The 15,867-nt window shown below is 35.2% G+C and overlaps 1 protein-coding gene across 1 annotated transcript in view; it reads left to right on the forward strand.

Annotated features, from left to right (window-relative positions):
• Vps13D (vacuolar protein sorting 13D) overlaps positions 1–15,867 on the forward strand; it is a 1,260,195-nt gene that overhangs the window by 859,695 nt on the left and 384,633 nt on the right. Inside the window, exons 56-57 of the mRNA XM_090393926.1 lie at positions 1,052–1,256; positions 15,438–15,675. Coding sequence (XP_090250052.1) covers positions 1,052–1,256; positions 15,438–15,675 — 443 coding nt within the window. The remainder of the gene's footprint in view (positions 1–1,051; positions 1,257–15,437; positions 15,676–15,867) is intronic.

Here is a 15,867-nt window from a genome sequence, read left to right on the forward strand (position 1 = left end):
AGAGAATTAAGGTTAACACTCCTCCTGATAATTCTACCTAAGTTTGCATCATCGGCAAACATTTGAAGAACCCCAGTCAATCCTCACGAAATATCATTAACAAATAAGTTAAACAGTAGAGGCTCAAAAACCGAACCCTGAAGCATGTCTTTTTTGAGACGCTGCTCCATCATACACAATTTGCTGGTACCCTTCAGAAAGCCAGTCTTCAATCCATCCTACGAGTCTGCTATCTAATCCCATCTTCTGCAGCTTATTCACCAATCTGTTATGTGGTAATCTATCAATGTAAAGTCCAAGAATATCACTGTATATGATTCTCCCTTATCCAACACATTATAAAATGTAGGTAGATTTCTAAAACAAGACCTGCCCTTCACAATCCCATGCTGACCATCATAAAAATCTTATGCCCATCGACCCAATCCTGTATTATTTCTGACAATTATGCATTCTTTCCAATTATACATTCTCACTATAATTGGAAACTTCTGTTCTCAAACCTGACTTGTAGAGAGGTATTATTTTACCTTCTTTCCACTCTTTAAGAACCTTCCCCACTGCAAGACTTTCATTAAATAACCAGGTCAAGAGCAAGGCTAACTCTTTTGCACATTCTTTAAAAATACATAGTAATATGTCATCCTAAGCCCACCCACAGTACACAATGTACTAGTGATTTGCAAGTAACCTTTTGTAGGTGGGAGCAGCATATTAATAAAAAAAATCCCTGTGGTTCCTACATTTTCTCTGTAGTGAGAGTTGATTATAGTGAGTTTAGTTCAGAAACACTTAATAAACAGAAGCTACCTTGCTGTAAACAAATATCTGACAGTATCGGGAAAGCTATTTATCAGTCGAACATTTGATAGGTTAAGTAACTGAAGGTTCATTTACATGGTGCTGTACAATAAGTTGTTTGATTAACCCATTCAATGGTTAGATCAGATAATAAATAGTAGGTTCATTTATTTGATTGTAGGTCAAATAATTGAGAAAGCACTATCATAGAAATATCTAATTTTTATTTATTTATTTATTTTTTTAATAGCACCTTGCCAGAAACTTTACTTAATACCAATGACTACAATTCCAATTCCATTACCATTTGTACATGCTCAGATATGGGCTCGTCCTGTTGAAAAATTTACTGGTTTCTGCAATCATCCAATTGTTTGGCACCATATCTTAAGACCAGGTGAAGTAGGAGGTGCTGTCCGAGTTTGCACTTCATCCAAGAGGGCAGATTATTATAGGTAAGTTTTAAAGAAGTGAATTATAATTAATAAAAATACTTAATGTGTGTAACTGTTAATGATGTGTATGATATATTTTCTTAATATCAGTACTTGCAGAAAAACTTAATTCCTGTTTTTACAAACTCAGTATACTACAAAATCAGGATAAAAATTAATTACCATAATCAAATTCCTGATATTTATCCTAGCGATAGTATGCTTCGTATAGGCAGTTTTCCACCAAATATATTATCATATATTATATTTCATTCTTCGAAGGCACTTCTTACTATATCAAACCATCTAAATTTTCCTCTGAGTCTTCCTGCTATTTTCTGGCAAAAAGCATTTGTTTTTTACTAATTGTTCCTCTCTCTTACTGTTTAAATGACCATACCACCAGAGATTAGTTCTGCTAACATGCTATAGATAAGCGAGTTATAGCATCGAGTTTTCCTGGAGCTAAAATTAAAAATATAACATAAGTAATTCAAAAACAGAAAAGAAAAGTAAACGAAATCTAGTTGTAGTAGGTATTGAACGATTTAACTGGTGATAAGTTCAGTATGAGAGAGGACGTGAAAGGGTTGTTGGAAGAGGTAAGAGTGAGAAAGTGATAATCGTTAGTATTTTACCTTGCTATGATAAAAATGAATTAAAAAGAAGGGCTATGATGGCAAACGATTCGATGCATAGGCTATGTAGAATTTTGTTTTTGGATGTGTGAGTTTTTGGATGTGTGGAGTGAGTTTGAGGGATGATTGGATTTGCATAAGAGGGATGGCCTACACCTGAATGCGTTTGGTATCAGGAGTCTAGAAAAACTAATAACTGGTATGAGATATAACACAGAGAGTCAAGAAAACTAAATTATAAAGGGAGGAATGTAAGACCAACAATATTATATAACTGTGTCAATGACAGGAATGGGCTTTGTCATGGAAATGTTGACCAGGCGAGAACGATTTTGGGTTTGTGTTCATCCGGTTCAGACCTATCATATGTATGCAAAGATGTCTATGTAAAATATGTTGTTTCTTTAATATTCTTATTATCTGCTGGGGCTTTGTAAAATATTTACTTTCCTTTATATTTCCTTTTTTTTCTATTTTCTCTGTCTATCTACGTCCTTACTTAAGTTTATTCTCCCACCCCTTTTTCTGCGGTTAGTTAGACCTCATGTAACAGGTCTATCTAGCGTAACAGTCCCTGGTATTGAGTGTCATTGGTACAGTATTTTTAGTAAGGATAGAGAGGATAGGAGAGGAGGGGGCGTGCTGCTAATAATATCGGATGACTTAAATCCAGTTAGAGTTGAGACCCTATGATTGCAGTAGTACTAATAATAATATTTCATGTGGCAGAGAGCTTGAAGCCATCTGGCATGAGGTGGAAGCTAACAAGACAAATTACATAGTGTTACAGACCTGGTAAATCTGATGCTAGTGATGAAGAAATGTTTTTCCCATTATGATTACTCTTTTCGCACTCATCTTTTCTATTTGACTGCTTTTTCTATATGACTGCTAACCAATCAATATCCAAATATTGATTGGTTAGCAGTAGAATCGCATGAGAAGAATGAAAATGCATTTATTGAGCTGTTGCGGGACAACTTCCTCAAGCAGCATGTAACAGAAGGAACTCGAGATCAAAGAGGGTTTGATTTGATTATAGTGTCAGAGGGTGTTTCAGTTAAAGACATAACTATTCTGCCTCCAGTTGGTGACAGTGATCATGCAGTTACTCACATGGGAAGTGATCACTTAGTCACTTTCCATGTGAGTAACTAAGTTTATGAATGTTCCATTCAGAAAGGGTTATATGCTGAACTACAAAGCAGGAAATTATGACCAACTGAGGGGTATACTGAGTTCAGTGGAATGGGATCGGTTGCTGGATGGAAAGAATATCGACAACGCATGGGAAGCATTTAAACAATACTTGAATGATGCGATATCAGAATGTGTCTCTTCGTAAGAAAAGGACGATGTCGAAGGAATACCGTTTGCATAAGGATGGCATCCATTATGAACATTATAAGCAGCAGGCTAGAATAGTCACAGTAGTTATACAGAAAGCAAAGTCTGAGTATTAAAAGAAACTGGCTCTGTGTGCTAAAGACAATCCACAAGAATTCTATCAATATGCTGCAAGTAAAAGAAAGAATGAATATGTGAGAATAACTCTTCTAAATCCAGATGACGTGAGGGTTACAGATGCAGAAGAGGTTGTTTAGTTAATAAGTGCCCATTTTGTTAAAAGCTATCAACCTGGTGAACGCAACATTGAGCTCACTGTTACTTCTTCACTACATGAAGAAATGCAGGTGTGTGAGGTCGAGGTATTAGAGCTGTTGCACAAATTGAATAAGAATTCAGCAATAGGGACTGATGGAATATCAGCACGTGTGCTAAAAGAATGTTCAGCTGAACTGGCCATTCCTTTGACCAGGATGTTTAATGAGTCTCAGAACAGGGAAGATTCCACAGGAATGGAAGGAATATATGATAATTCCATTGCACGAGAGTGGTGCAAAGATGGTATCCAACTATTGACCAATTAGTATCTCAGGAGTGGTGATGAATATTTTGGAAAAATTGGTTACGTCCCGCATTCAGAAATGGGTTGACATTGAATCTCTACTTTGCAATGCAACAAACACTAAGGGAAGGTGATGTTTTAGCAACTTGCTCACATTCTATAATAATGTTACCATTGAACTAGACAAGGGGAATGGATACACCATGATACTTATGGATTTTGCTAAGGCTTTTGACAGAATACATCATGGAAGACTGTTGCATAAATTGGAGAAAATGGGTTTGGTTATACAATATTAGCATGGATAAGAGGATGGCTGACTGACAGATATCAAAAAGTGGTATACGGGGAATCTGAGTCTGCAAGGTTTAAGGTTTGGGAGACCGCAGTGGAACCACGTTATAGGACCTCCGTGAGTTTGCATAAGCCAGACTTAGTGATTAAAAGAGATGGTAATGTTTGGGTAGTTGATGCCCAGGTGGTGGGAACAGGGTCCCCACTAGCCTATAGCCATAATAATAAGGTAAACTATTATAAGAATAACTGAGATCTAGTTAGTAAGATACGGGAGGAGCATGGGGCAACTCCGAGGTTTACCAGCGCCATCATCTCTTTACATGGTGTATGGAGTGCAGATAGTTATAAAGACTTAAAACAGCTTGGACTTATGCAGAAGGATATAAAAGTTCATTCTTTGAGGGCCCTACAGGGTACATTCATTCTCTGGTGGCATGGCGTTGCCACCAGAGAATGACTACAATGATAACTAGAACAGGCATAGGGTAAAATCCTTGTAAAGGCTTAGGCCTATATCAAGTTTGGATGCGATGTAAGGGTAGTACTGCCCATAACCAGTACAAAGATTAATAAAAAATAAATAAATAAAATAAAATAACAAGTGGTGTACCACAAGGGTCAGTACTAGGTTCACTGTTATTCAATCTGTACATTCAGTTATTTGCTGATGATGCAAAGATAGGTTGGGTAATCAGGAATACTGCTGATATGCAGTCTTTTCAGAATGATTTAAATAGGCTGGAATTGTGGGCATGGGAAAATGGGTATCAGTTCAGTGTTAGTAAATGTAAAGTCATTCACTTCGGCATGATTAGATATCCAATGCCAATTATCGGATTAGATATCCAATGCCAATTATTGGATTAGATATCCAATAATCACACCAATATAATTGGTGTGATTGCAAATACAACTCAAAAAATAATTGCAATACTGAAATGAACATTCACATGTAAAGATAAGGATGTTATTTTGCCTCTTTACGTGGCCTTGATAAGACCTCGCTTGGACTATTTCGCGCAGGTCTGGTTTCTGTTGTGATTCTAATATATTGGAAAGAGTACAAAGGAGAGTGTTAAAAATGATATCAGGATTGTGGAATACTGATTATGAAGACATTGAAAATTTGTAGAATGCAGACATTAGCAAATAGGAGAAAGAGGGGTGATATGATTGAGACTTACAAATTTCTGAAAGGATCATACAGGATTTCAGTTGATGGAGTTTTTCAAATTATGGAGGGTGGGAAAAGGATGAGAGGGCATCCTTAGAAGCTGAATGAAGGCTTCCATGAAGAGCATGAGGGCTAGATTTTTCTCTTAGAGGGTGGTGCATGGTTGGAATGGATTGGATTTGGATGTTGTGAGTGCAAGCAGTGTGAATGATTCAAGAATAAGTATGATAACTGGTGTGTGTGTGTGTGTGTGGTATGTGGCCTCCCTCAATGAGTCTATGTCTCCCTGGAGGTCTCTCTCAATAATAATAATAATACCACCAGAGATTAGTTCTGCAAACACATTCATGAATGATAACTATGTCAAACTCCTTCCTAATATCTTCATATTTATTATGGTACTGGCATTGATGCCATCTGTTCACTCCCTTAGTCATTCTTCTGTGATATCTGTGATTCAGCAGTCTTCGATCAAGTGTTTTGTTTCTAAATCATGCCCTAATCCATATATTAAAATTGATTTGAACACTTTGTATACAGCTAGTTTTGTGTTTTGATTAATTTCTCTCTTACTGTAACAGCTTTACTTATCCTTTTGTCTATTTCCATATTTAATTAGTCATTTTCACTAAAAATTGTGCCTAATGTTTTAGTAGGTTTTCCACTCAGGATGTACTAATGTTTGCAATCTTCCTGCATATTTTTGATGGTCTTAGTCAGTCATCCTACTGCTGATTTTCATAAACAGTTCATTTAATCACTTAATCAATCAGGCCTAATGCCACTTTGCTAAATAATGATCTCTAAATAATGAGCAACAGTGGACATAATGTACATCCATGTATCACACCTGATTCACATCAAGCCATCTTCCTTTTCCTCTTTCAGTTCTAATTGCAGACTTACAACTTTAAAATAGACTGTGTATTGCTTGATATAATTTCTTATTTACACCATATAGTTGTAATGTTTTGAATAGCCCATCCCTTGGTATATTGTCATATGCCTTTCCCATATCTACTAAACTTAAATGCAGATCTTTGTTATATTCCCAGGATTTCTCCACAGTTTGTCTTCTTTTGTGTTTGGCCTGAACCCACCTTGTTTTTTCTTCAATTTTACATTGCCCAAGTTTTCTTAACCTCTTCGATTATACTTGTATAAATGTTACTTGGAACGCTCCTTAAGTAATTCCTCTATAATTCTCACATTCAGTTTTCTAGTAGGCTCTGGCAAAACTTTTCTACTTTCATATTTGAACAATTCTGATCAAAGATCATCTATTCCAACTGGCAGATGACATTTCCCTGGATTTGTATGTGTAAAGAAGGCTTCCATTTCAGATAAGTATTTTAGAATAATTAATTGTAAATAAGTGTGTGTTTATGAGTAAGAGTTGCTGTAAAAGTTGTGCACTTGCAGTGTTTTTTTTGTGTGTGGCTTGTCTAAATTTGTTTAAGGAATCATTAAATTACAGCTTAATATAGTAACTGATGAAGGAACATGATAGCAGCTTTTTCTTGCAAGAATTTAATTTTGATTTCAGTCATTTCATGAAATGTGAAGTGTGTTATATGTATCCGTTCTATTAGGTACATAAGTTATGGATATTTAAGGTAGATGGAAGGAGGGTGTGTATAAAGTGTGAGATGAATGAGGATTTGGGAATGCAAGTAAGAGTGGAGAGATTTGATGTGGTGATTACAAATGAAGAAGTGGGTAGCAAGAGTAAAGAGAATCAGTGGACACGTGTTCAAGACTAATAGGGGAACAAGGAAGCTCAGGGTAGACGGGAACACAGTGTGAGAAAGGTTGATGCTCCAAGAGAATGTGAATGCGTGTGTAGAAAAGAGTAGAGGATCACCTGGGATCAAGGGAAAACATTTGGGATTGAAGAAGGTTATAAGATGAATAAGGATGATTAAGAAATGGCTTGATTTAAGTATGGAGAAGTCATATCTAATAAGTGGTATCAGTGAAACTTGCCAAAACAAATGATAAAAGTGTAATAAACAAGGCAAATAAATTAATTGCATCTGCATTAATTGAGTCTGTTCACCCAAGAATTGTTGATATAAGTGAGACATGGTTGGATGAGGATGCTATCCTGACAGGAATAGAGATGGACGAGTATATGTTTCTTTGAAGATAGAAGGGGTAAAAAAGGTAGGCAGAGTGCTATTGATGATAGAGAAAAAGTTATGTCCATACAGGGTAGTACAGATGCAAGAGGGAAATTGTGCTAGTGGTTTTGAGGCATTGTGGTGTGAGATGATGGTGAATAGAATGAAATACTTAGTTGGATGTTGTTATAGATCTGGTAATGTGGATGGTAGTGAGAATGAAATGTATAATCAAATTAGCCAAGCAAAGAAAAACGTGATCATTATGGGCAATTTTAATTATGGCAATATAGACTGGGATGATGAGGTAGCAACTGGAAGTAAAGAAAATGAGCTTCTTGAATATTTGAGAGATAACTACCTCAGGCAATATGCAACAGAGATCCCAAGAGGATTAAGGGTCTTCAATTTAATCATCTCATCAGAGGATGTTATTTTAAATAAGGTGTCAAAAGTGCCTTCCAGTGAGAGACACCATGAAGTGATTACCTGGATGGTTGCCAGCAGTGTGAGGAAAGGGTATATGTGGAACTATAAGGTTGGTGATTATGAGAAGCTCAGGAGACAGCTTCCAGGTGTAGCATGGAATGAGGAGGTGGCTGGAAAGCAGATCAGTGTAGCTTGGTTGATATTCAAGAACTGTCTACTAGAAACAACATCTAAATGTATTCCAAGGGTCAGAAGGTTAAATAGGGTAGGTGTGAAATGGATGAATGAAGAGATTAAGCATGCAATACAGAGGAAAAATGTATTATAGAGGCAGAATAATAGGAGTGGTAAAAATCAATTCCATGAGGATTACAAAGAATAGGCAAAGAAGGTGACTTGGTTGGCAAGGGTAGCAAAAGTTCAGTACAAGCACTAGTTAGTTAATGAAGCCAGAAAGAATCCTAGAGAGATCTTTCAGTACGTAACTAGCAAAAGTAAAATAAAATAAAATTATAGGATGACATTGATTGTAGTTTGGAGAAAATGGTATAAAAACAACTGCTTCAGAAGATATAGTTGAGCTATTTATTGAGCTCTTCATAAAGATCTTTAATTCTTATGAATGTGACATCATCGAAAGTTTGAAAGCAGTTGTTGATGATGAAGAGAGACTGACTGTAAGTGAGCAATGGGTATACGGAGAATTGAGCAAACCTGATGATAATAAGGCTGTGAGACTTGATAATATATTACCACATATTCTGAAGGAATGTGCCAGGGATTTGGCATCTACCGTGACATATTTGTTTAATATGAGTCTTGCACTGGGTCAAGTTCTAAAGAAGTGGAAGGAAGGCAAGATTGTGCTGCTTCTTGAGGGAGGTGAAAGAAATCGAGCATCAAATTTTAGGCCTATCTGCGTGTCAGTTGTTGTGGTTAATGTGTTGGAGAGGCTGGTGAGAACCAGGATCCAGAATTAGGTGGACAACAATGATGATCTTTTAATGGACATTATGGAATTGCTAAAGGAAGGTCATGTTGTAGTAATCTACTTACTTATTACAATAAAGTGACTGCTTCATTGGACAAAGGAGATGGATACACAGTGGTATACTTAGATTTTGCAAAGGCATTTGATAGATTATCACATGATAAGTTGATAGTCAAACTAGAGCAGATGAGGTTGGATATTAGACTTAGTGCATTGGATCAGAGATTGGCTATCTGATAGTGTGTGTGTGGGGGGGGGGGGGGGGAGCAACATCCCAGAAGAGGAAAGTAACTAGCAGTGTGCCTAAGGGATCTGTTTTGAAGCCATTACTGTTTAACCTGTATGTTAAAGATATTGGGGAAGATTTGAATGGAGATATAATAGAGACCTACAAGTTGGTAAGGGGTTGTTAATAAGATCAGTGGTGGAGAAGTTCTAAAGAGAATAGTGGGAGATCAGGGGAGAACCAGAGGTCATCCCTGGAAACTGTATAAAGATAGATTTGATAGATTATCACATGATAAGTTGATAGTCAAACTAGAGCAGATGAGGTTGGATATTAGACTAGTGCATTGGATCAGAGATTGGCTATCTGATAGTGTGTAAATAGGGGAGTGAGAGGCAGGTTTTTTTCATGCAGAGTTGTGAATGATTGGAATGCCTTGCCTGAGAGTGTGGTGTCTGCAAGGAGTTTGAGTGTGTTTAAGACACGGTATGATGAGATGTGTGTGTGTGTGTGTGTGTGTGTGTGTGTGTGTGTGTGTGTGATAAAAGGACCTCCCAGATGAGTCTTTGACTCCATGAGTTCTTAGGAATGTCTGTGATGTTAGGATGTCTGTGAAAAAACTAGTGGTAGTAGTGGGAGGTAGATGACGTTGATGTAGTTATGGTTCATTGTTGGTGGTGGAGATAGAGAGTTGTAGATTGGATGCCCACCCTCGATGAGTATTTGGACTCCCTGGAGGTATCTAGTAATAATAATAATAATATGTATGGGATTTTTAGACCATCATTATTATTTAGATTGGGGTGGTTGATAATGATCTCACAAGCTTACGTAAATTTGCATTCATACCATGTTTTGGTGTGATGCAGACAACTGGTGCTTTTCCAGTCAATTCTGTGTAAGGTGTTCAGGGCATGATCAGAAAGGCCAGCTTCACCATAATTATTATATTTGATGTGTCGTTTATGTTCTTTTTGTCTGATCAGAATTGTGCGTCCTGTTTCTCCTATGTATGGTATCTTGCAGGTGCAGTAAATACGGTATACTCCAGGGTGGGCCAGCAGAGGGAGTGGGTCTTTGGATGAGTTGAGTAAACCTTTTAATTTTGCAGGAGGTTTAAAGGTGGCTTTGAGGATGTATTTTTGAAGTACTCTGTTTATTTTGTCTGATGTCCCTTTAATGTAGGTAATGGTTATAGTTTTACTGTAGTCTGGTTTGTCTTTGGTTTTTATAGAGGTCTTGTAGAGAATTTTGTTAATAGTGTTTTGGCTGTATCCATTTTTTGGAAAAGTGTTGCTGATCACTTTAAATTCGTTTTTCAGGGCCTGTTCACTAGAGCAGATCTTCAGAGTCTTGTTTTTTAGGGTATTGATGACACCTAGTTTTTGAGTTGGGTGGTGGTAGAAGATTTTGTGTATATATTGGCCAGTATGTGGCAGTTTCCGGTAAACAGTGAAGGAAAGATTGCCCTAAGGAAGATGTGTGACAAGTGTATCTAGAAACGGCAGTGTGTTATGTTTTTCAATCTGAGTTGTGAACTGTATACATTTGTGTTGCTTGTTTAAGTGGCTAAGGAATGTGTCTAGTGTCTGGCAGCCATGAGACCAGATTGCAAAAAAACATCATCAACGTATCTAAGCCAGACTTTGTGTTTTAAAGGGGAGGAACCTAAAACAAGTTGTTCAAAATGTTCCATATAAAAGTTAGCAATCGGGGGGGGGGGGGGGGATGGCGAGCCCATGGCTGTGCCTTGCCTTCTTTTTGTAGGTAGAAAGTGTTTTGCCATTCCCTACATTAAAGGGACATCAGACAAAATAAACACAGAGTAGTACTACAAAAATACAACTTCAAAGCCATCTTTAAACTCCTGAAATATTAAAAAGCTTACTCAACTCATCCAAAGACCCACTCCCTCCGCTGGCCAGTATTTACTGCACCTGTAACATACCTTACATAGGAGAAACAGGACGCACAATTCCAATCAGATAAAAAGAACATAAATGACACATCAAATATAATAATTATGGTGAAGTGGCCTTTCTGATCATGCCCTGAACACCTTATGCAGAATTGAATGGAAAAGCACTAGTTGTCTACATCACACCAAAACATGGTATGAACGCAAATTTAAGGAAGCTTGTGAGATCATTATCAGCCACCCCAATCTAAATAATAATGATGGTCTAAAACTCCCATACATATGGAAGGCATATATTCGTCCCATGAATCTTTCCTCTCTAAGAACTATAACAGGACTGTAGAAAATCCAGGATCCTAAATCTAAAATGACTTTAATACTAAAAAATAGGACATCACTGTTAAAGAAAAAATCAATAAGAAAGAATGTTTGTTCCTATTATAATTTATAAATATTTTTTTTTGTTTTAAATGAAAAGTAACAATTTTAATAATAGAAATAGGAGATCACTGTTACTGGAAAGAAAACCATCTGTAAGCAAGAATGTTTATTCATGTAATCATAAATTAAATCTAGCTTGATGGAATTTTTTTTACTAGAGGTCATCTAGCTATTTGAAATTTAACGCAGCTTGTCTTGTATATCTATGTATGCTCCAGTATTGGAGCCATTCAGCTGACATTTGTTATCATTACCACTGCTGTTTTAATTCCATTAAACCTAACAAGGAGATAATTTTTGATATGTGTTGTATTAGTATATAGCTGTGATTTTCAACCTTTTTCATAATATGGCACACGTAGACTAATTATTAAAATTCTGCAGCACACTAAAAATATATTCTTTTAATTTTTTTGATGATCTGGCAAAAATATAGGCATAATTTTGATTGATTTATACAGACAAATATTAATAATAGTAATTACTTATCTTTTTGCTCCAAAAAAAAAAAAAAATGGTAAACTATGTTAAAGATGCCAAGCTATTTTAAACCTGGTTTTACTCCATTTCCCAAGTAAGCAAACAGACAAATAAGTCAAGTTTGTGCCTGCGCTTTATGCAAGTCTATTTGACCCGTAAAGTAGTACAAGTCTAGGCAACTTGTGCTACATGGTAAACTATATTTTTGACATTTTGAGTAAGAAAAACAATACTCAAATTATTTTTAAACATTTTTATTGATTTTTTCAAATAAATATTAATGTGGTAAATAATATACATACTTGTAGTTAATTTTAATGATATATCTGCGCTTGATGTTTCAGAATGTCTTTTGTGCAAGGTCGAATTATAGATAGGCATATTCTTAAATCAACTTCCAACGCTTCCAGCCGCGATCTATTTTTGTTCTTAATAATATTCATTGCAGAAAAGCTTGTTTCGCACAAATATCACCTTGGAGAATGGAAGAAATTCTTCTATTGCTTTTTTGGTAATATTGGGAAATTCACTTCTTAGAGATAACCAAAACGAAGTAGTATCTATTGTTGAATGTTTTAGTTTTAAACCTCTGTCATTTCTTATATCTGTTAATTCGTCCTCTTCTGTAATCTTTAAATTTCCCAATTTACACACGCTTAAGACAAATGGATATCTTATCCAATCGAAGGATGATATGTCAAGTGAAGGAAAATATTTCTCAGTATTTGTATTTAGTAATCTTAAGGTTTGTAAAATTAAATCTATTAGATTTTCATTCAGTTTGCACTTTTTCATTAGTTCAAACATATTTACTGCATTTTCTTTTCTGATTCGTTCTTCCAAAAGCATTCGTTTTCCTCGAATGTGTTAATTTTGTCAGTGAAAGTAAGAATGTTTTCACAGTCTCCCTGCATACTTTTATTAAGTGTATTTAAAGATTGAAATAAATCAACAAGAAATGCAACCCTACTGCACCAAAGCTCGTCGCTAAGAAAATCTGATAACACTGATTGTCGAGTTGTCAAAAAAATTAGAATTTCCTCTTTTAGTTCATGAAATCTTGATAAAACTCGTTCGTGAGATAACCATCTCACTTCTGTATGTATTAACAACTGCATGTAAGAAGCTTTCATTGAGGAGCATAGTGTTACAATCTCGATTGTAACAGCCTGTCTTTTATATAATTGATAATTTTGATAGTCTCATGTAGTACATTTTTAAGCTCAAGTACCCAATGCTTTTGATGCTAGTATTTCTCTGTGGAGAAAACAATGTGTAAAAAAAATAATTCTAGTATTCTTATTTTGAGCTAGTGTAACAAATCCTTTTACATTTCCTGACATTGAACAGGCGATGATTTCAACGATGATTTCACCATCCATGAAAATACTGATGCAAGAGTCTCAGGACAAGTTATGCCAATTTTAAAGTAATTATCAATAACATCAAAAATATCTTGGCCCTTCATTGTTTCTGGGAGTGGTCGACAAAATAAAAACTGTTCTATAATATCTTCCTTATAAATAAATCTACTGAAGGCTGGAATTTGAGCTTTAAAAGTTACATCAGTTGATTCGTCCAACTTAACAGCAAACATATCTGCTTGTTTAATGCGAGATACCACCTACAACTCAACATCTTTGGCCAAATCCTGAATATGTCGATAAATTGTATTATCTGACATAGGTATTATTGAAATCTCCTTTTCATATTCCTCGCCAAACTTGATATTAACAATCTGCCTGCTAGCAGAATTACAGATTCTGCAATTGTGTGAGATTTCATTTGTTTAGCAACAATTTCTGCGATTGCGTAACTGGCTTCTTGGGCTTTTCGGACACAGTTCCAAATTTAGTCCGTTTTTTTTGCTTGAATAGTTTTATCCGGTACAAGTCTTTTAAAATATTCAGTCGGTTTTTCGCTCAAGTGAAAACATTTAGATTGTAAATGTCTTTTTAATTTACTTGGAACCATAGCGTTTTTTGCTAATTTTTCGGCACAAACTATGCATGTAGGATGTGGCGGATCTTCTTGACTGGAAATAAAGCCAAATGACAAATAATTTTCATCATAATGGTGAATGTTCATTTTTAATTTAGTTTTAGAAGAAGCACTAGATATGGTATCAGCTGCTGATGTTCTGGGCAAAACTAGCTTCACTTTGTTCATTGTCTTCAAATTTTCATTTTTTTATTACAAATTTATCCATGTTAAAGGAATACTATTGAATAAAATTAACTGAATGAAAAAAAAAACAATAAAAGAACTCTTACCAGTTACCTTAAAAATAAGAGAATTAAATGAAGTTATTTGTGAACACACTTATCAAAAGATTAAAGCTAATTAACACACAATTTTAAACCGATTTACCACCCGTAAGTTTCGTAAAATATAAATAAGTGAGCTTCAGGTGCGAATGAAAGACCAGACACTAATAAATAAATGCGCAAAATATGACATTATTTCTTTCAATTAATTTGTTTTCAGAAATCTCGTAGCACTCCTGAAGACCTCTCACAGCACACCAGTTAAAAATCACTGGTATATAGCATAATAGTCTGTGTGAACTGCCGTAAGTCATGCCCGAGTAATTTCTCCTTTGCATTGCCTCACTAGCCATAGTTACATAATTGCAGTTATTAAACCCCACTTCAGTCAGTCTTTAAATGTTTTAAAATAAGATCTCTGAAACTTTGAGTAAATTATAATACACAAGAAATTATATTATTGGTTTAATCCTGTACCCAAGTTTGTGTGTGAAGTATCTTCACAACTAGATTATTTGTATATAGAGGTTGTTGACTTCACATCTGTTGCTTTGGTAAAGCACACTTCCTTTTGGATGTATATGTTGCTGTACATTATTGGAAGGATCACTACCCAAACTAGTTTTGATCTTTAATTGAGATCAAAACCAGTCTGGATAGACCTCAGAGGGAGCTAGACCCTAAGAGATACCTAGATTTGAATCCATGCAGAAATTTTATATTTTTCATATGTAAAATGACATATCCCCATAGTTTACTCTGGATCAGAGATAGCTGTAGTTTATTTATTTTTGTGCATGGTTATCAAGTAAATTATAATAGACAGTATAATTATATTCTTGTTTTAATCATATACACAAGAGGAAGCAAACATAGTTAGCATGTGAAATATTTTCATGACTTTCTTATACATAAACATGACGTCACATCAGTTGTCTTAGTGTTCCATAATGCAAAGCCCCACTTCCTTTTGGATGTGTTTGGTGCTCTGCACTGATTTAACATTAATATCTTCCTGGATTTAGCTCCAACTGAGTAGACCTCAGTAAAAGTTGAAAGTGGTCTGCATAGAATACTCATAATGTAGAGATATATATTATACATGTTTGTTGCTAACAATAACAATGAATACTTCAGTTTTACTTTTTATTAGATTAATGCACCTGGCAAGACCCAAAAAAAAAAAAAAAAAAAAAAAAGCCAGCATGCTAGAGCTTATCTATATAATACAAAAATCATATTCTGTTATTATAATTATTTTTACTTATAAACTGAAATTTTGATTTTTTTTTTTTTTTGTTAATATTAGGTTTTGTGTTTGTATACGGCATGAAAATTATCCTGTAGATGGGTCTTATAAAATATCATCTGGCTTTACACATTCAATAATCACATCAAAGCAGATGTCACTGCAGCCAGGTCACAAAGTAATCTTTGTTCCTCCAGTGGAAATAACAAATTTGCTTCCTTATGAGCTTCATTACTGTTTTAAAGATCTGAACATCAGAGGTTACATCAAACCTGGAAAAGCAGTACCACTTCATAATGTAAGAGCTTTTTTTTTCTTTCTGAGATTTAATTTAAAGTAAATAAAAACTAATACAAACACTTTAAAAAAAATAGTCCCCAATTTAATTTCATCTGTCTAGAACAGATTTATTATGTGTTTGTTTAAACTTAGGTGTTGGATATGCATGTTAATAGAAAACTTTTGATAGCTTAATAACACAGCAGACAAA

This window comes from Typopeltis vanoorti, chromosome 6 (genome assembly GCF_054136105.1).
Source record: "Typopeltis vanoorti isolate ZY-2024b chromosome 6, IOZ_Tvanoo_1.0, whole genome shotgun sequence".
Lineage (NCBI taxonomy): Eukaryota > Metazoa > Arthropoda > Arachnida > Uropygi > Thelyphonidae > Typopeltis > Typopeltis vanoorti.